The sequence below is a fragment of the Emericellopsis atlantica genome, assembly GCF_019669845.1.
Source record: "Emericellopsis atlantica unplaced genomic scaffold F5Z01scaffold_17, whole genome shotgun sequence".
Classification (NCBI taxonomy): Eukaryota; Fungi; Ascomycota; class Sordariomycetes; order Hypocreales; family Bionectriaceae; genus Emericellopsis; species Emericellopsis atlantica.
The window spans coordinates 477460-495214 of record NW_025764719.1 but is presented as its reverse complement, the minus strand read 5'-3'; the positions used below and the strand labels follow the sequence as shown (position 1 = coordinate 495214).

Here is a 17755-nt window from a genome sequence, read left to right as displayed (position 1 = left end):
TCAGAATCATGGCCGTGCCTTGCTTGCTGCGGCACGGGTGCTGCGCTGGCGGTGGTCAATGGCCTGTCGATCGATAGGCCAGCAATTGGCCCCTTCCGCGCGTCGTGGTCATGGCCTTCCAGTTTTTTCATCCGTTGCTGCTCAACAGGGTTCCATCTTATGCACCCACCATCGACACTGATAACCGTCCAGGCTCCAGCATCTGGGCGGTCAATCCACGAATCCAGGCACGTACGGCCGGACGCAGCCAATGTGCGTACGCGGAGTCATCTCAATGGCCGGATCTCCGCCCCGGTCGGTATCGGGATCGGGCTGATGGAGCCTGGCGAGGGCAGCCCTGCGACGGCGATCGGCACGCCTCTTGCGCCTTTGGGCGACTATCAGATAAACTCAAGACAGGTGAATCAAGGTGAATCTTGATCATCGTAGATCATGGATAAATACGTAGATAGACTGTCATCCCTTCTGGATCAATATCTTCGGGCTGTGTACACGTGCACTGCGGACTGACATCTGACAGTGGCGGAATTGCTCGTTTGATCCTGTCCTGGACATTGATATTTCACCGTTCTGGACCCTTGCGTTTGCAGCTGTTGCATACGTGGAGGCGGTGTACGTAGTACGGGTGCTAGTGTCGGGGCGAGTGAGACCCTGTGCCGCATTGCTGAGCCAGCAAGACATTCTGCTCATCTTGACGCCTTGAGCGACGGGCGCATGCGGTGTGCGAGGTGCCGGCATTCGATAGAAGGACTGTTTGCGCAGGGATGTCGACAGCGACAGGCTTTGTGAGGCCTGCGATATTAACTGAGAGAAGTTTCTAAGCGATATGCTTGTTAAACATCACCACAGCAACTACAGTACATAAGACCTGAGATAGCGAATGTCGAGCATCGTGGGCCAATGAGAGCCCTCGGGTTGCCCCGCAAATCGGCAGGTCGGGGGGACCAACTCCCAAGCCCGAAATGCTTCACTTTCATCCAATGTCTTTCTTCCAACTCCGGTCTGCACGTAGGCGCCTGCTTGTGACATGGCAGATAACGCAGGGCTGTCTCCTTCACGTGACATCTCGACAGACCAAAACCTCGATCAGGCTGGTTCAGAGCGGCCATCCAAGAAGCCAAGGGTCTTTCTAGCTCGGCAGGTCTGCATGCCCATAACAAAACACACTGTTCATAGTCTCTGACCATGCTCGCAGGCCTGCGAGAGCTGTCGCGCCAAGAAAACCCGGTGCGATGAAGACGTCCCCTGTGCCCCGTGCCGCTCTCAGGGCATAGAGTGCACGTATCGTGACAGAAAGGCCACCAGGTAGTTTCCTTCCCAAAGGTCAAGTACAAGGAACCTCTACTCACCACCAGCCAGAAAGGAAGAGTCGTTCGGGACCGTTCTGGGATTCTTGAAGCGCATCGAGACAAAAGTCGAGAACCTCGCGGCGGCGCAGGACTCCAGACAGCCACCCGCACCAACACCACATGCACCACCTGCAGAGTCTCGAAACTCCCTGGACAGCAGCAGCAGAGACCCCTTTGGCAACACGCCAGGGTCACAGCGTCAGGACGCCCAAGCCGGGACGCCCAACATTGACCTGCGCACGCCGACCGTCTCGGGAGGCAGCGTCTACCTGGACGACGGGCCGGACAAGACGTCCTTTCCCTTCAGTGCCCATGCCATGCTCGAGTGGGAACCGGTGCGGGCGTTTCTACCGCAGGAGATTATGAACCTCTGCCATCAGCACGGGTGGCCAGACTATGCCACAGCCCTCGAAAAGGAGCGGGATCCCACACCGGGTCTTCGCAACCCTACGAGCCACATTGATCCGCTCAGCACCTTGAGCATCTCGACGGTCCGGAATCTGTGCGAGGCCTACTTTTGCTCCTTCAACCTCGCCTACCCCGTTCTGGACCGGGACTTTTTCGAGGCCCGCTCGCTCGCCAAAGCCGTCACGGGCGGCTTTGGGTACGACATGGAGAGCTGCGTCGTCCTGGTCGTGATGGCTCTGGGCTGCTGGGGCATCAGGGCCTTGGAGGAGGCTGGCTTTCACGATGGAAACGTGCGCATGGACACGTTGAGTACGGCGCAGTACATGCAGGACGGTATCGAGGGACTCGTCTTCTTCAACGAGGCCAGACGAAGGATTGGACTCTTGTCGAACGACCATGGGCTGCAGAACTGCCAGTTTCATCTGCTGTCTGGGTGGGATTCCCCCTTCACGCTCCGACACACTATATACTTTGCTATATCAAGAGCTGATGCTGACATCTGATGTTTCGCAGAATCTACTACTCCTCGCTCCTGAGACCCGTCGATTGGTGGGAGAGCATGTCGCGCGCCGCCAATTGCTGCATGCTCTACTACGGAAACAGCCAGACGAGCGACGCGAGCGAAACCTCCAGGGACGCTTCCTGGACGTCGGACATGCAAGGCCGTCTATTCTGGATCACAATCATGCTCGAGTCTGTCGTGACGGAGGAGCTGGCCTTGCCACACAGCCGTCTCGACACGTTTCGCGACCGCGTTCCCCTGCCTAGGTTCACGGAGCTGCCGCGCGCTGACCTGATGACGGCGGGCAGCAGTAACCAGTACCAGCATGCAGGCTCGGACGCGAAGCAACAGGCGCCTGATGTGTACTACCACTTTCTCTCCCAGGTCGCCGTCCGGAACCTGACCACGCGCATCAAGGAAGCACTCTACTGCTCACGTGTGTTGGTCCTCGTTTTAATGAGCTTGACCTGTCGCTGATCCGTCCACAGATCCCTCCGGAAACTACCCCAGTCCCGGCCTTGACGCCGAGCTGTCGCAGCAGCTCGAACGCTGGAGAGAGCATTTGCCCAGCACATTGAACGCGGACGTGGAGTTTGCCTCCAGCCCCCCGAGCTGCCCGCGTGACGTGCTCGTGTCGCCCCTGATTCGGGCCCGCTACCTTGTTCTGCGGTGGCACCTCTGTCGACCCGTCATGTGAGAGTTCTTCACTGTTAGAGGTAGTCATGCCTGAATGCTAACGATCTCCAGCCATCGCATGCTCTCCTTCCCCGAGAAGAGGACGGTGAGGGACATTGAACGATGCAAAGACGCGCTCCTGACCGCCATGAAATGGCTTCACGTCGTGCGCGAACTGTGGCTCATGAAGAGCTGCATGCCAATCAGATACCCCTTCTGCTCGCAGTATGCATGCACCCTTGGTCGAAGAAGCGGACGGGAAGCTAACGGGAGCAGGCTCTTTGGCCAGATTGTCATTGTGTACTGTCTTCGGTTCATCGATGACGGCGCTCTCGCCGTCGTCCTCCCCGATGGCTATCAGCAATGGACCCTCGCCATCCTGGAGCTCGTCAAGGACTGTGCGCCCTTTAGCCCGTCCTTGTACCGGGACAGCCTGATTGCGGAGATGATGTGCAGTCGATTGCAGGAGCCTTGACATGGCAGAGGATCAGTCACGGACGCTTCTCCAATCGATTCCTGCGCCGGTATAGCTGTCGGCTCTCATTTCGGTACAGGATGCTATAAGTGTCCTACCCACCAGCAGAAGACCTGTCTATACATCTCCTTCGACCTGCTCGACAGTAGGCACACGGTTCAAACTCAGTCCCAGATACTCCGCAACCAACTGCACCGAGTCCCACACGAGCTTCACGTCGTGCGCCGAGACACCCAGGCGCCGCGTCCCCCGGATATGCCAGTGTGTCTCCGTCCGTAAGTTCTGGATCATGATGCCCGGCAGCACGACCATCTCCGTCTCCACATCATCCAGCACCTGGCGATCACTCAGGTACAGGCCATACGTGATTCTCTCGGTGATCCACTGAAAGTCCTTGTGGTCGTCAAACAGGCCCAGCGTCTGGCTCGCGTCGCGCGTGTAGAGCGTGCCCAGCCAGTCCTGGCCACGCTGGCGGTTCGCCTCGTCGCACTGCCAGCCCTCGCGGGTGGCGCTTCTGTCCTTGTCCTCGTCCCTCTCGCACCTATTGATGGCCATGATGGCCTCCAGGGGCTTACACACGCCGATGATGCTGACGGACTTGACGAGGGCCTCGCGCAGGCGACGAACGAGGGCCTGGCGCTGCGGCGGGGTGGAGAACTCAGGCTTGGTGAGGAGGTAGGTGTAGAGGTTGGCGCACAGGTCAGGGTCGTTGCCGCCTACGAGGGCGGCAATGGTGGCAATGTACCACCGCGAGGGGCCCAGCGCTGTCTTGCTGAAGTTGTCCTCGACACGTGCAAAGACGTCGTAGATGGGGTGATGCTGAGTGGCCATGTTCGTGCTGCCCCCGGCGTCGTTCTGTGGGTCAGTCACCGTATCGAAGAGCGTGTAGACGCTTCCCAGCGTCGCGAGCGAGGATCTTCCAGGTCCTGAAAATCCTTGAGCTTCTCGAAGCTGCCTACGTACTTAGATCTGTTGTGGTAATGTGCATGCTTGTACTTTGTGTACAAGACTAAGAGACAGCTGTTGTAATGACGTGCGTGTGGGTGTGCCTGACTGTCGACGTCACCTGACCGATTCCGGCGATGAGCAAGCACGTCTTGTCTGGGCGCGACACAAGCGCACTCGAAGCATGTCACAAGTGCAGGCAATCAAACATGAAATCTTCAATCGGTGTCAACGTCAATGGAATCAACGCTGCCCGCTCAAATGTCAAATCAAGTGAAGTCGGAGTCCGGACCCCTACCGAGCCCGCCCCACATCGAAATGCACAGACCACATCGAAGGATGACATCGCCTATCGTACAGAGAGAGAAGACTTGACCCAGCTTTGACATCGGTCATCTGCTCGCAACCACCATGCGACCCTTGACGAAACGCGCACTCGCCCAGACGGCGCCGAAACAGCCGTCCTGTCTCTTCTGCCAGTCGCACCGCCGTACATTTGCCAGCGCATCAGCACCCCCAGCGCCCCCATCTTCTGGTCTCGCAAAGCTACCCTCCCGCCAGCTCCTCTCAGTCTCTGGCCCCGACACCGCCAAGTTCCTGCAAGGCATCGTCACGGCCAATGTGTCGACCAAGGATGACCGCACGGTGGACGACGGGAGCTATGCTGGGTTTCTCAACGCGACCGGCCGAGTGATGCACGATGTCTTCATCTACCCTGGCCGAAACGGGTTCGCAGGCACAGAAGAGGGCAGCTCATACATCATCGAGGCAGACGCGGGGGAGATCGACAAGCTGGCCAAACTGATCAAGCGGTACAAGCTACGCGCCAAGGTCAATGTACGCAAAATTGATCCAGCAGAGGTTTCCGTCTGGCACGCCTGGACGGACTCGTCGCTCGACACCAACCCGACAGCCACCTCGATACGTCTGACAGATCCACGAACGGCCGACATGGGATGTCGAATCTTACAGCTAGGCGACAACCCCCCCGAGGCCGATCTCGAGCAGACGACGGAGGATGCGTACACGATCCGGCGGTACTTGCGAGGCGTTCCCGAAGGCCAGTCTGAGATTCTGCGCGAGCACGCCCTGCCGCAGGAGAGCAATATGGACTTTATGAACGGCATCGAGTGGCACAAGGGCTGCTACGTCGGACAGGAGCTCACCATCCGCACCAAGCACCGCGGCATCGTGCGGAAGCGTATCCTGCCCTGTATCGTGTACGACAAGGACGCGCCCGCCCCCGAGGCGCTCACCTACGACCCTTCGAGCACCGCCGCCCAGGACGTCCCCGCTGAGACCAGCATAGGTCGTTTCGAGAGGCGCGGGCGCAGCGCGGGTAAATGGCTGCGGGGCGTCGGCAACGTTGGGCTGGGCCTGTGCCGGCTTGAGATCATGACGGGGACGACGCTGCCGGGCGAGACGGCGGCGGCGACATTCAACCCCCAGGATGAGTTTGTGCTGGAATGGGGGGAGGAAGGCGAGAAGACGGGCGTCAAGGTCAAGGCCTTTGTCCCCGAGTGGATACAGCAGGGCTTGGATGCGCATGCGGCGTCGAGGTAAACGAATTGTACGAATAGTAGTGTATAGACAGCATTGTACGCTAGACTCGCAATGATGGGCGATTGCTACTTGGAGGCAGGGCTGTGTGTGAGGCGTGTCGAGTTGCTTATCCGACTCCAGCTGTCGCGTACACGTGCTGGTGTCGTCAGAAACAACTCGATCGGATGTTTCCGAGTTTTCAAACTGCATAGTCTTGTCAGCTTATTATTGCTCACCGACATGATGTCTAGCGTATGATGTGCGCCACGTCGTATTAGCCATTCCGAGGCGGAGGTGCCCAAATTGCCCAATGCATACACGCTTATTATTGTGAGGCTGGGAATCGTCCTCATGATCAACCCGGACTTGAGCTACCCTCTCCATCTCACTGATCTGAGAGAATGCTCATCATCCCATGGCGTGCCCAGCTTCATTGGGCAAGCGAATGATCCTGTGCCTCGATGGCACCTGGATGGATTCTGACAATGGCTACCAAAAGTCCGGCCTCTTCTCATCGCACGGGACGCTGCAGGTGCCGTCCAACGTGACGCGCATCTCCCGCTGCTTCAAGCGGCGCTGCTCGGATGGCCGACTCCAGATCATCTCCTACGAGTCGGGCGTCGGGACCGGCAGTAGCACCGTGGACACGATTACCGGTGGTGCCTTTGGGCTAGGGCTGTCCGAGGTGAGACGCGACGCTGCTCGCTGTACGACCTCGAGCTGGCCGAATGGTTCTGACAGATTCGCAGCGCGTGCGTGAGGCATACTCGTACCTGTGCGCCAATTACATGGACGGCGACGAGATCTTCCTCGTCGGCTTCTCGAGAGGCGCCTTCACGGCGAGGTCCGTCGCCGGCATGGTGAGCAATCTGGGCCTTCTCACCCGCGAAGGCGTCGAGCACTTTTACATCATCTTCACCGACATGCAACACTGGCAGGACGACGACTACGACGACCCGTATCCCACGGTGCCGTTCCCGAACAAACCCAAGGGCCCAGATGCCGCGCGGGAATATCGGGCGCGGCTCGAGGAGATGGGCTACACCAGGGTGTGGCAGGGTGATGGCAAGCTTATCAAGATCAAGGGCGTCTGTGTGTGGGACACTGTGGGCAGTCTTGGGATCCCCAACATCACCTGGCTGGACAAACTTGGCATAAGGCCGTCCAACAACGAATAAGTTCCTCCACATCCCGGGGGACTTCTCTTTCACTGACAGGTGTAGCACGTTTCGATGGCACGACACGTCGCTCAACAACCGCATCGAGCACGCGTTCCAAGCACTGGCGCTGGACGAGACGCGCAGCCCGTTCAGCCCCGCCGTGTGGGAGCGCGCCAACGACGAGAGGGATCCCACCGACCTTCGCCAGGTCTGGTTCCCCGGCAATCACGGGAACTGTGGCGGCGGCTGGCCCGACCAGGGCATGGCCAACTGCACACTGGCCTGTGAGTTCTGGATTCGGACTGCGCTCGGACAGTAGCGCTGACAGTAATTGCAACAGGGATGATGGACCAGATGGCGTCTGTAGGTGTTGAGTTTGACCACGACTCCCTGGATCGCGTGATCAGACAGACGAGCGAGTACTACGAGACGCTGGCAAAGACACTGCGCGTTCCGGGACCGATCTGGGCCATAGAACCCATCTACGAGAACAACGAGCCTCTGCGCCCTTGGGCGCTGGGGAAGATTGCGGCTGATGCCAGCCTCTTGTACAAGCTGGCGGGCGAGACACCCAGGACGCCGGGCATGTACAAGCAGATCAACCCCAAGACGCAGAGGCCGACACGCCATTTCCTCCGCGACACCAACGAGCGCATCCACAGCTCGGTGCGGGTGCGTCTCGCCTGCCAGGGCCTGGGCATCAACGACAACGGCGTCTGGACGTGCGCCGCCCTGCGCAGGTGGCGGCTGAAGCTCACCAAGCAGACGTTCTTTGACCCGATCCCAGGGCATCCGGACTGGGAGCCGCAGGATCGCGGCCGGTGGGTGTGGGAGTACGTGGGCAGCGATAGGGAGGGGCCGCCGAGTCGGCGGGAGAGGATCATGGTGGAGGAGCCGTTGGGTCCGTATGAGATATATGTCTTGAAGCTGTCGGGAGGGCATCCGAACGTGTATGACTTTGCTGGACGCCGAGGGCCGCGGAGGTTGAATAAGAGTATTGGTCGATAGCGGTGATGTAGCTGGGAAAGATACCCGCCTCGAATATAATGTCTGTATCTGCTGCCCAGGCTGGTCTTCGTCTGCATAGGGAACAGGCTTTTATGGGTCAACGAGGTAGCTAACGATACGAAAGATGCAGCGTTCGAGCCATGGAGTCTCTCAGCAGAATTAAATTAACGACCAGAGCCTGGATACTTGGGCAGCCTCATGGAAGTTGAATACGAGTGGTTGTCCTTGCGATAGAGTAAAGTGCCTGAGGTACGTACTGTACAGACCCGCTTTTTAAGCTCGCGTCACGTGCATCAAGAAGACTCACCTCGAGCTCACCAAGACTCATCAACCCAAACTTCAAGTGTTGACTTTGCCGCTACAGAGGGAAGCTGGCATCGCCAATACCCTGCCCAGACCTCTCTACTACCGCCCGAGACGATGAGCGACGACAACAAGGCGGATCTGCTCCGTCTGGCGAGCGAGTACGCCGACAAGAACATTGATCTCTTCGACTTGCTCTCCATAGACGCCCTCACAGCCAAGGAGGACATTCAGCGCGCATGGCGCAAGGCCTCCGTCAAGTACCACCCCGACAAGGCCCGCGACAACTTTGACGCAGAGAAATGGGAGCTCCTCGAGCGCGCGCGCGACATTCTCGCCGACGATGGGGCGCGCGCCACCTACGAGCGCGCCATGAAGGCGAAGCTGCTACGGAAGCAGGAGCGCGAAGCCTTTGACCGCGAGCGACGGAAGTACGCCGACGATCTGGAGGCGGCGGAGCTGGCGGCCCGGGTCGCGCAGCAGGAGAAGACGCAGCGCGACCGCGAGGCGCTCGAGAAGGAGCGCGCGAGGCTCGCCGAGGCGCAGCGCATGCGGGAGGAGGAGACCAGGCGGCAGGCCGATGCGGACCAGGAGATGAAGGATCTCCTCGAGGCCAAGAGACGGCTCAAGGAGAAGAAGGAGGAGAAGAACCGACGCAGGCAGGCCAAGGAGTCCATGAAGGCGGCTGGCCGGCCGTCGGGACCGGTCAATGGGGTCGTCCTGGTGCCGGGGAGCTATATGGTCGATGTTGGCGCGGGGCAGAAGCCGTACTGGCAGCTGGTATGCGACAAGCTTAGGGCGGTGCAGAATGCGCGGAACGTGGCCAAGATGGAGGATGCGCCTGTGGATGAGGTTCAAGACGCGGAGCGCGAGGTGCAGGAAGCGCGTCGCTTGATTGCCGAGGCTGAGAACAAGTATCGACAGGAGACGGCGGTGTGAAATCATCAGTGGGAAGCATGGCCAAACCTGCACCGTGGTATGCCATCGCCCAGCTCTCCAGATGGTCACTCTGCCTCGGCTGGTGCAAGGGCATCCGTTCAGTGACATCAAGCCTCGTCTTCACGGCGCGCGTCTATTGGGCTTCACCAGGCTATGGCTGTTCAGGCGAGAAGCATTCTTGTCCTTGGCTTGTTCCGCTTTCAAGAGGGAGTCCCTCGCGATGCCTCTACCCGCCCGTCTCTTGCGCACGCACCACCTTGGTCGCGAGAAGAGTACAAAGAGTGCACACGGGAGAGTGAACACAGTCCCTTCATTGAGCAAGGAGCCATCTACCAATGCAGCTTGCCGCAACGTCAGGGTTCAATGCCAGGAGCTACAGGCAGCCCATATATGCGCCCCTCAGCGCCAGCAGTGATTCAGCCCTCGACAAGCGAGAGCTGGGAGTGAGACTGGCGCTCTGCTCTCCGGGAATTGCAAAGGGGGCGACGGGTGATGTGGCCTCAACTCAGATAGGCACACGCTGGACAGACTGTTACATCTACGAACCTCATGCAGCGCCTGGGAGGCTGTTCATGGGCAACATCAGCGTATACAAGTGCCCTTGCACCCAATTGCTCTCCGCAGAACATAAATGCTCTTTAAAATGCAGACGTGCCTGCGCAGTCTCATCTGATATTTAAACAATACAGAGTCTTCTTGAACAGTATTCGCTGCAAAGTGCCGAGTGTAGTAGCTACCTTACCTAAGTACCGACATGTTGGGTGCACGTGGGTGGGTCACCGTCACCCGCGCGCCAAATTTGTTGAACGCCTGTCTGTCGCGTCGAGAAGCTCTCACCATCCAATCCACCCACCTCGGCATCCACCAGCTCCTTTCCTTTCCTTTCCTCTCCTCTCCTCCAAGCAACCAAGACAAGCCAATCCGTCCACCACGCTCCTCGACAGTACCGTCTCACGACACAATGGCACGACCCTCCAACCCCCAGCGCAAGCCCGCGTCGGCCCTCAAGACGAACTACCTCGTCCTCTACAACGTCGTCTCCGCCTTTGCCTGGTCCGTCGTCCTCTCGAGCACCGTCAAGGCCGTCACCACGCGCGGACCGACCCATGTCCTCGCCGAGGTGGGCGAGTGGACAAAGTGGACGCAGACGGCCGCCGCCCTCGAGATCCTGCACTCTCTGCTCGGCATCGTGCGCGCCCCCGTCTTCACGACCATCATGCAGGTCTCCTCCCGCCTCCTCCTCGTCTGGGGCATCGTCCACCCCTTCCCCCACGTCGCCCTCGACCCCTTCTACGCCTCCATGCTCCTCGCCTGGTCCCTCACCGAGGTCATCCGCTACTCCTTCTTCGCCGTCACCCTCTCGGTCGGCAACGACGCCTTCTACCCCATCACCTGGCTGCGCTACAACACCTTCTTCGTCCTCTACCCCGTCGGCATCACCAGCGAGTGCATGCTCATCTACAAGGCCATGGAGCCCGCGACCAAGGCCTACGGCCCGGCCGCGTACTACGCGCTCGCCGGCGTCCTGGCTGTCTACGTGCCTGGCTCGTACATCCTCTTCACGTACATGATGAAGCAGAGGAGCAAGGTCATGCGCGGCTTGAAGCAGAAGGACGGCAAGGCGACGCAGTAAATGAATAAAAAAGGGGGGGTATCGGCGTTTTTGGTAGAGGAGACAGCTAGCTAGACTCGATGATCAAAGATCAATCCTATCACTTGACTCTTCCAGCATTGGCCGCTGCTCTGCGCTTGTCTGGTACCAATCGTTTTGAAGCCATTCGACAATCAGATCCTTTGCGTCTTGCGATAGACGCTCGTACCCAGGGTTCTCGTTTGGCTCAAACATGCCTATGTCCTGTTAGTCCGTGTCCATGGCACGTATCGTAAACGAACTCACCCATATGCGCCTCCGTCTCGTCCTTGGCCTTATCATTGACAGCCTCCTTCCACGTGCCAGCGGCCATCTTACTCGGCAGGTTGCAAAACGTCCTCTCCCGCCCCAGCACGGTCCCGACCATGCTCACCTGCTTGCTCGGCGCCGCCTTGCCCAGGCGCGTGTACAGATTCGCAAACCCGACGTCGACCTCCTCCCCGAGCCGCACCATGAAGCGCACCCGCTTCTTCAGCTCCTCCGCCCGCGCCAGACACCCCACAAACTCCAGGTGGGAGGACACCCAGGTCCAGCCCGACGTGATCTGGTCGCGGTTCATCCACGCGGCAGCGCTTCCTGCCGCGACTGCTGCGCCCGCGCCCGCGAACATGGCCACCTTGCCCCACGCGCCCCAGCCGCCGCCGTCGTTCTTGTTTGCGCCTGACTCGGGGGCTGGGAGGGCGCCTGCGGTCTTGGGAGGCGCTGCTCTGCTGGTGGCGCCCTGCTTCCCCGACTGCGTCGCGCCCCAGAGCGAACCGAGACCGCCCAGCTGCTGCACGGCTGCCGCCGCATTCTGATAGTGACCCTCTGCGCCGTGCGCGACCACGCCGGGGGAGATGCCCAGGTAGGGGGTGTCAAACGCCAGGACACCCTGTATGTAGGGGAACATGAGCGCGTTGAACGTCGTCGTCGTCTTGTCGTCCTTCTGGATGCCGTCCTCTGAGTAGATGGGCTTCTCCGACGCGAGCGCAATCACCGTCTCGGCCGCCACGATGCCGCCCATGGAGTGTCCGATCAGGATGGTCCGGACGGACGGGTCGACGGTCGGCGACGGCGTTTGCGCGTCCACCTCGATGTCGATGACCTTTTCCTCCAGCCTGGTTCGTTCGGTCAGCTTGTTGGGGGGATACCTCGTCACAATTGGGAATGGGATTACCATCCGCGGAAACGGCTGACGGCATCGCCCAGATCGCCGCGCGTCTCATAGGGAGGGTACACCAGAACTTTGACATTGATCTTGGGCAGGTCCTTGGCGACGAGCGCGCGAAGATGCTCTGCGAACTGGTACTTGTTCCCAAACGTTTGCTCCCCACCCTGGCAAGCGAGGTTAGCTTATTGGCTTATGCATAATGTAATGCAGGTCGCGCCATACCTTGAATCCGTGGATGAAACAGAGCAGCAGCGTCTTCTTCATGGTGCTGCCACGCTACTGACATACATGTATGGAGTGGGAGGATTCAAGTCGATGTGACGTTGATGAGATCACATGGAGAGGACATGACATGGAGGGGCAGCACAGCAGGCAGTAGCAAACAGCAACCACCGTCGAAACTTAGATAACCGCATTCCACGTCGATGGTGAGTATTCGTATTACGCACGCACTATATCACAGTCTGGATACACATTCCCATCCCCAAGCCAGCTAGCTGCTGCAAGAGCATCTATTAGAATACATTTTACATACAGCGGGCATCTCAGCGGCTTTGCTTATAATGTGACGACTGATGTCTGGATATCCCTTGCATCCATCATACCATCAATTCACCCATTCACCCTCCTCCTGATCCCTGAAGAGTACAACACTTTATGTCAATAAAACGCCCACCCCGTGCCCTTCGCCAAAAACGCCAGGCGCAGCAGACGCCCATCCAAGAACGTTCCTAAAGTGCATCATATCCGTCTCGTGTAATGTTCCCTGTGCGCGCGCGCGCGACTTGGCCGACATTCTGCGCCGCAATACTGCGTGGGCGTGTAGGTCTCTCTCGCGGGGGCACGAGGCACCATCACACACCCTTCCAAGTCATTGATAGAGCTCCTTGAGCATCCGGAACTGGGCACTCTAGTCCTCGTCACTCTGTGGCGCCGTGCTGGTGCCCGTCCCGACTCGTGAGCTGTTCGAGATCAGCTTGATGCGCGTGCCGCTGTGCTGTGGTGTGCTGTCCCCGTTGCCTGAGGGCGCCGCAGACCCGGCCTTGCCGCCGTCTTCCAGTTCCCGGAGCTCGGCATGTGCGTCCAGTTCTTCCTCGAACTTGCTTTTGAAGAATGCCTGTGTCCTAGTTAGCCGCTGTTGTAATCACAGATTCAATCAACATAATATCACTCACCTCAATGGTCTTGGCATCTTCATGCAAAACGCTGCCATCCTCGTTGAAAGTCTTGCAGTTGTTGATGAGGAGCTCAACATCCCGGCGCATGTCGCCCAGAGAACCATACTGCTCCTTCTTGATGCGTGCCTTGATGTGATCCATGCAGATGGGTTGCTGTATCACCACAAAGTAGTGCGGGAAGTCGCGCTTCGACGGTAGTTTCACAAACGGTGCAATGATGAGGCGTTTGCCAGGCTCGGACTCGTCGTCTTCGCCCTCGAGAGGCTCAAAGTCGTCCACCTCCATCTCCATGAGCTGGTCGTAGAGTCTCTTGAGGCTGCCTTGCAGAGTGGCGCGCACCTCGGGTGCCAGCTTAGGTGCGTTGGCGGACGCCTGGAGGTTGGCCTTGCTCGGCCGCCCCTGCGGTCCGCGCCGCTTCTTCGCTGGCGGCTCGTCATCGCCTTCTTCCGCCTTGCGTTTCTCGTTTTTGCTGCCCGGCTTGCGCCCGCGCTTTTTGGGCGTCTCGACCTCTTCGGTGCTAGCCCTACTAGGGACAGGCGACTCGTCCATCGAGTTGAAAATAGCACTCTTCTTGAGCCTATTCTGTTCTCGTCGGTCCTTCTTGTCGGCCTTGCGTGCAGCCGCGGCTTCGGGCGAGTCCTCGTCATCGTCAACCGCCATGACCCATTGCTCCTCGGTGAGACCGTCGTCGTATTTGACCTTGGTACGCTCACGAGCACCACGGCCCAGGATGACTTCTTCCGTCTGCTCCTCCTCGCCATTGTCTTCATTCAGGTAGATGTCCGGAAGCTCTTCTTCTTGGATGAGGCGAGGTTTGCCCTTGCCTCCTTTGCGGCCGTAGATGGGGTCAAGGGCGCGTTCTTCATCCATCTTTTGGAAAAGAGCGAGCTCCCCGTCGTTACGCGCGAGCATCATGTTGAGCTCCTCATCCTCCATGTCCTCCTCGCCACCACCTTCTGCCATGTCCGCCGTCTCAAGCAACGTCCGGAGCATGGCGTCACGGTCCGTCTCTGATGATTTGTTATCGAAACGACCAGCTTGGATGACCTTGCCATCCATGTCAAGCTTGAACCGAGCGCGTTCCAAGATCTTCTCTTCTACCGACCCCGAAGTGATCAGACGCAGGATGCGCACCTCGTTCTTCTGACCGATACGATGAGCACGATCTTGCGCCTGTAAATCTTGGTGAGGATTCCAGTCAGAGTCGTAGATGATGACCGTGTCGGCGGTCTGCAGGTTGAGACCGAGACCACCAGCACGTGTGGACAGCAAGAACATAAAGTACTTGGAGTCGGGTGCGTTGAACTCCCGAAGGAGGTCCGAGCGCTCGTCTGATTTGGTCGTACCATCCAGACGCAGGTACTCGAAACTCCTGTATCGCAAGTAGTCCTCCATGATATCCATAATGGCAGTCATCTGGAAGAACATGAGAACACGATGCCCACTCGCTTGGTACTTGGGAAGAATCCTGTCCAAAAGCTCAAACTTGCCAGACGTTCGCCACAGCATGTCGTTGCTGATATTGAGAGGGTTCATGACGTTTTCCACCTCATCAAAGACAAACGGATGGTTGCAGAGCTTACGCAACTGCATAATCATGTTGCTGAGACCACGAGCATTTGTCTTGCCACCCTTGCCGTCACTAACAATAAGGCGGTTGTGTGTTGACATTTGCTTGTGGAGCTTGGCCTGGAGAGCAGAGAACTTGCATTTGACCACCTTCTCCGTCTTGTCAGGCAAGTCCTTCTCGACATCCTTCTTGAGACGACGCAACAAGAAGGGTCGAAGGACCTTGTGGAGACGGCGAATGACGAGAATCTGCTCTTCTTCTGTGAGCTCCATCTTGTCCTGCCCACCGGTGTTGGCAAACGGAGTGTTGAACCATTCATCAAATGTCTTGACCGACTTGAAGATATTGGGCAGCACGAAGTTGAGCATGGCCCACAGTTCGGAGAGGTTGTTCTGGAGGGGGGTACCCGTGAGGATGAGGCGGAAACGGGTGTGGTAGTACTGGGAGATGGTGGCGCTCAGCTTCGAGTTGCTGTTCTTCATGCGGTGACCTTCGTCAATGATCATGTGGAACCATTTGATCTTGCTCAGGATAGGACGGTCTTTGATAATGTACTCGTACGTCGTGAGCAGGACCTGGAAGCGCCCCTGGCGGATCTTCTCTTGTTGGGTCTTTCGAGCATTAGGCGGACCCTTGTAGACGATGCGGCTGACGGATGGCGCCCATTTCTCAAACTCGAGATTCCAGTTGGTCAAGGTACTCAGCGGCACGATGACCAGGTATGGCCCGGCCTGCTGTTTCCTCTCAATCAGGTAGGTGATGAGACTGATGGTCTGAATCGTCTTTCCAAGACCCATCTCGTCGGCAAGAATACCGTTGAGGTTGTTGTTGTAAAGCGAAATCATCCACTGAAGACCCTTGATCTGGTACTCCTTCAGAGTGCCGCCGACCAGGATGTTAGCCTGCTCAGTGACCTCCTCACGGACGCGATGGGCCACAGCGTAGTAGTCAATCTTCTTGCTGTTGCCCTCCTCATCTTCCAGCTCGTCGTCCTCCTTGAAGTCTTCCATGTCGTTTCCGTACCGCTCGGCAGCTGCGCGCTGCTGCGACTTGACGGAGGACGCAAGTTGATGCAAGAAACCGTCGGTCTGCTTGAGTAAGTGTGTGATACGGGTGTCCTTGGCCTGGTCGAGCAGCTTGAGGTACGCCTCTTCATCGTTGGCCTTGAGCGCTTGCAGACGCTGCTTCGCGGTCCTCTCGATGCGCTTCTGCTCTTCCTTCTCAATGTTGAAGTGCTGAGAGAACATGAGGCGGCTGAGCTTGTGGAATTTCGTCTTCTGGCTCTGATTCGAGTCGATGATCTCTTGTCTGTGGTGAGTGATGGCGTGGAGGAAGTCAATGTGCTTCTTCTTCTCGCGGTTCTCCCGGGCATCCCGCTGCTGCTTCTCAAGTTTCTCGGTGATGCGAGCCTCCCTAACGTTCTGCTTCTTCATGCGGCGGTAGTGCGAACGATTTGTGGTCATGGCCAAGTTGTCGTAGTGCATCATCTGCCGCCCAATCTTCTCGCGCAGAGCTCGTTGCTTTGCGTATAGAGCGAGGGCCTTCATCTCGATGATCGCCTTTCGTTTCAGAGCATCGTCAGCTTCCACCTCGTCCTTCGTTGTGTCCCAGTGAGCCATGTTCCCAGGGAGGTTCTTCAGATCGTTGTATCTCTGGCTCATCCTGTTGAACACGACGACCTCCCTCTCGTACCGCAAGTGATCAAAGTCGATGCCGGTGGGAAAAGCCCCCGGGATGAACCAGCGATTCTTGCGTTGTGAGTGTTCAAAGTGCTTGATTGTCGGCTGAAGCATGCTCGTGGGTGATTTGACAGTCTTGTACTTGTGAGGTTTGGGAGGCGCCGACTCATCGGCGTCTGGTGCAGCCTCGCCATGACCTGCTACACCCTTGTCCTTGTCGTCTTGTTCGCTGGGCTCGGATTTCGGTGCGGCGCTCGACGCAACGGTCGGAGCGGCCTGGCGTTTTTGACGTTGGTGGAAGATGGATCGTTGCAGACCGACAGGAAGTCCGGCATTCTTTCCCAGCATCTTGAACGCTGAGATCTGGGTTCGGAGCAAGCCAAGCTGTTCCTGCGAAAAGTGACTGTTGGACGAGTTCGACGGCCCATTCGCAGGGGCGGACGCGTTCGTGCCACTTGATGGCGTCGCACCGGCAGCGTTCGAAGTCGAGTTTTGATTGTGTTGGTGAGCTGCCGCATTTGGCGCACCGTTCAGGTTGCCGTTGGCAGTGGCGGCAGCGGCGGCGGCCGCCTGCTGCTGCTGCTGCTGCTGCTGTTGCTGTTGCTGTTGCATGAGCTGCTGCTTGTTCTTGCGCATTTGGTGCTGCTGCTGGAACTGCGTCAACCATTGCGTGGCCTTCATGAAATCTGGATCAGTGTTGGACACGCCATTGTCCCTCATCTGCTTGAGTTTCTGAGCAACCAGTTAGCGCGTGTGAACCGGCAACTGCGACACCTTCGACGGCATACCTTGAAGACTTCCTCAGCTTGCTGCTTGGTTGCGTTCATGACCATCGGCGCACCGGGGTGCTGAACCCCGGGAGCTCCCTGAACCGAAGCCATGGTGGTGATCCTAGATGGTCCTCGACCGACTAACACCCAATCAGTATATTAAATCGTACTATGTATCGACAGGCGCATATCGAGCGGCGGAAGCGACGGGGTATGCGGTGCTGGAAGAGCGACGTTTGACTATTAATAATGCGCAGGTGAAGTGTCGAGTGGACCAGATGAAAGCTCCGGCGTTGGCAAATGCGCCCTAGTCGCGTTCGAGGAGCGCGATTCCGGGGGGGGGGGGGGGGGGGGGGGGGGGGGCAAAAAAAGAAAGAGATGAGGTTGAAGAACATGACACAGGGGGGGGGGGGGGGGGGGGGGGTGTTTGGTATTTTTTGTGGGGGTGTGT

General features: G+C 58.2%; 8 protein-coding genes across 8 annotated transcripts; 5 read left to right on the top strand and 3 right to left on the bottom strand.

Moving 5' to 3' along the window:
- The first annotated feature begins 720 nt into the window (after window positions 1-720).
- On the top strand, window positions 721-3468 carry F5Z01DRAFT_163355 (uncharacterized protein). Its single transcript, XM_046257828.1, has 7 exons — window positions 721-1141; window positions 1196-1305; window positions 1360-2190; window positions 2271-2695; window positions 2748-2952; window positions 3007-3159; window positions 3211-3468. Exons 1-7 carry the CDS (start codon window positions 1028-1030, stop codon window positions 3407-3409), a joined length of 2037 nt encoding a protein of 678 aa, XP_046117269.1. The 5' UTR covers window positions 721-1027; the 3' UTR covers window positions 3410-3468.
- On the bottom strand, window positions 3255-4502 carry F5Z01DRAFT_163697 (uncharacterized protein). Its single transcript, XM_046257831.1, has one exon. It carries the CDS (start codon window positions 4238-4240, stop codon window positions 3527-3529), a length of 714 nt encoding a protein of 237 aa, XP_046117268.1. The 5' UTR covers window positions 4241-4502; the 3' UTR covers window positions 3255-3526.
- Window position 4503: 1 nt separating this feature from the next.
- Window positions 4504-6151, top strand: F5Z01DRAFT_163471 (uncharacterized protein). The gene has a single exon (XM_046257829.1). The coding sequence runs from the start codon at window positions 4766-4768 to the stop codon at window positions 5915-5917; it is 1152 nt and encodes a 383-aa protein (XP_046117267.1). The 5' UTR covers window positions 4504-4765; the 3' UTR covers window positions 5918-6151.
- A 160-nt stretch (window positions 6152-6311) lies between these two features.
- On the top strand, window positions 6312-8064 carry F5Z01DRAFT_637595 (uncharacterized protein; the record flags this gene model as incomplete). The annotated part of the gene is made up of 4 exons (XM_046262297.1): window positions 6312-6581; window positions 6646-7058; window positions 7114-7340; window positions 7397-8064. The coding sequence occupies 4 exons, from the start codon at window positions 6312-6314 to the stop codon at window positions 8062-8064; spliced, it is 1578 nt and encodes a 525-aa protein (XP_046117266.1).
- A 221-nt stretch (window positions 8065-8285) lies between these two features.
- Window positions 8286-9693, top strand: F5Z01DRAFT_163779 (DNAJ domain protein Cwf23). The gene has a single exon (XM_046257833.1). The coding sequence runs from the start codon at window positions 8485-8487 to the stop codon at window positions 9304-9306; it is 822 nt and encodes a 273-aa protein (XP_046117265.1). The 5' UTR covers window positions 8286-8484; the 3' UTR covers window positions 9307-9693.
- A 574-nt stretch (window positions 9694-10267) lies between these two features.
- On the top strand, window positions 10268-10939 carry F5Z01DRAFT_682128 (protein tyrosine phosphatase; the record flags this gene model as incomplete). The annotated part of the gene is made up of 1 exon (XM_046265743.1): window positions 10268-10939. One exon carries the CDS (start codon window positions 10268-10270, stop codon window positions 10937-10939), a length of 672 nt encoding a protein of 223 aa, XP_046117264.1.
- A 63-nt stretch (window positions 10940-11002) lies between these two features.
- F5Z01DRAFT_675250 (uncharacterized protein) lies at window positions 11003-12371 on the bottom strand (the record flags this gene model as incomplete). Its single annotated transcript, XM_046265130.1, has 4 exons — window positions 11003-11154; window positions 11204-12054; window positions 12114-12271; window positions 12330-12371. The coding sequence occupies 4 exons, from the start codon at window positions 12369-12371 to the stop codon at window positions 11003-11005; spliced, it is 1203 nt and encodes a 400-aa protein (XP_046117263.1).
- Window positions 12372-13203: 832 nt separating this feature from the next.
- On the bottom strand, window positions 13204-17098 carry F5Z01DRAFT_658545 (SNF2-family ATP dependent chromatin remodeling factor snf21). Its single transcript, XM_046263705.1, has one exon. The coding sequence runs from the start codon at window positions 16880-16882 to the stop codon at window positions 13232-13234; it is 3651 nt and encodes a 1216-aa protein (XP_046117262.1). The 5' UTR covers window positions 16883-17098; the 3' UTR covers window positions 13204-13231.
- Window positions 17099-17755: the final 657 nt, after the last annotated feature.

Coding starts and splice junctions, on each gene's coding strand:
- F5Z01DRAFT_163355 (XM_046257828.1), top strand. CDS start 1,028: ATGGCAGATAACGCAGGGCTGTCTCCTTCACGTGACATCTCGACAGAC. Junction 1,306..1,359: donor CGTGACAGAAAGGCCACCAG/GTAGTTTCCTTC, acceptor ACCACCAGCCAG/AAAGGAAGAGTCGTTCGGGA. Junction 2,953..3,006: donor CACCTCTGTCGACCCGTCAT/GTGAGAGTTCTT, acceptor AACGATCTCCAG/CCATCGCATGCTCTCCTTCC.
- F5Z01DRAFT_163697 (XM_046257831.1), bottom strand. CDS start 4,240: ATGGCCACTCAGCATCACCCCATCTACGACGTCTTTGCACGTGTCGAG.
- F5Z01DRAFT_163471 (XM_046257829.1), top strand. CDS start 4,766: ATGCGACCCTTGACGAAACGCGCACTCGCCCAGACGGCGCCGAAACAG.
- F5Z01DRAFT_163779 (XM_046257833.1), top strand. CDS start 8,485: ATGAGCGACGACAACAAGGCGGATCTGCTCCGTCTGGCGAGCGAGTAC.
- F5Z01DRAFT_658545 (XM_046263705.1), bottom strand. CDS start 16,882: ATGCTGGGAAAGAATGCCGGACTTCCTGTCGGTCTGCAACGATCCATC.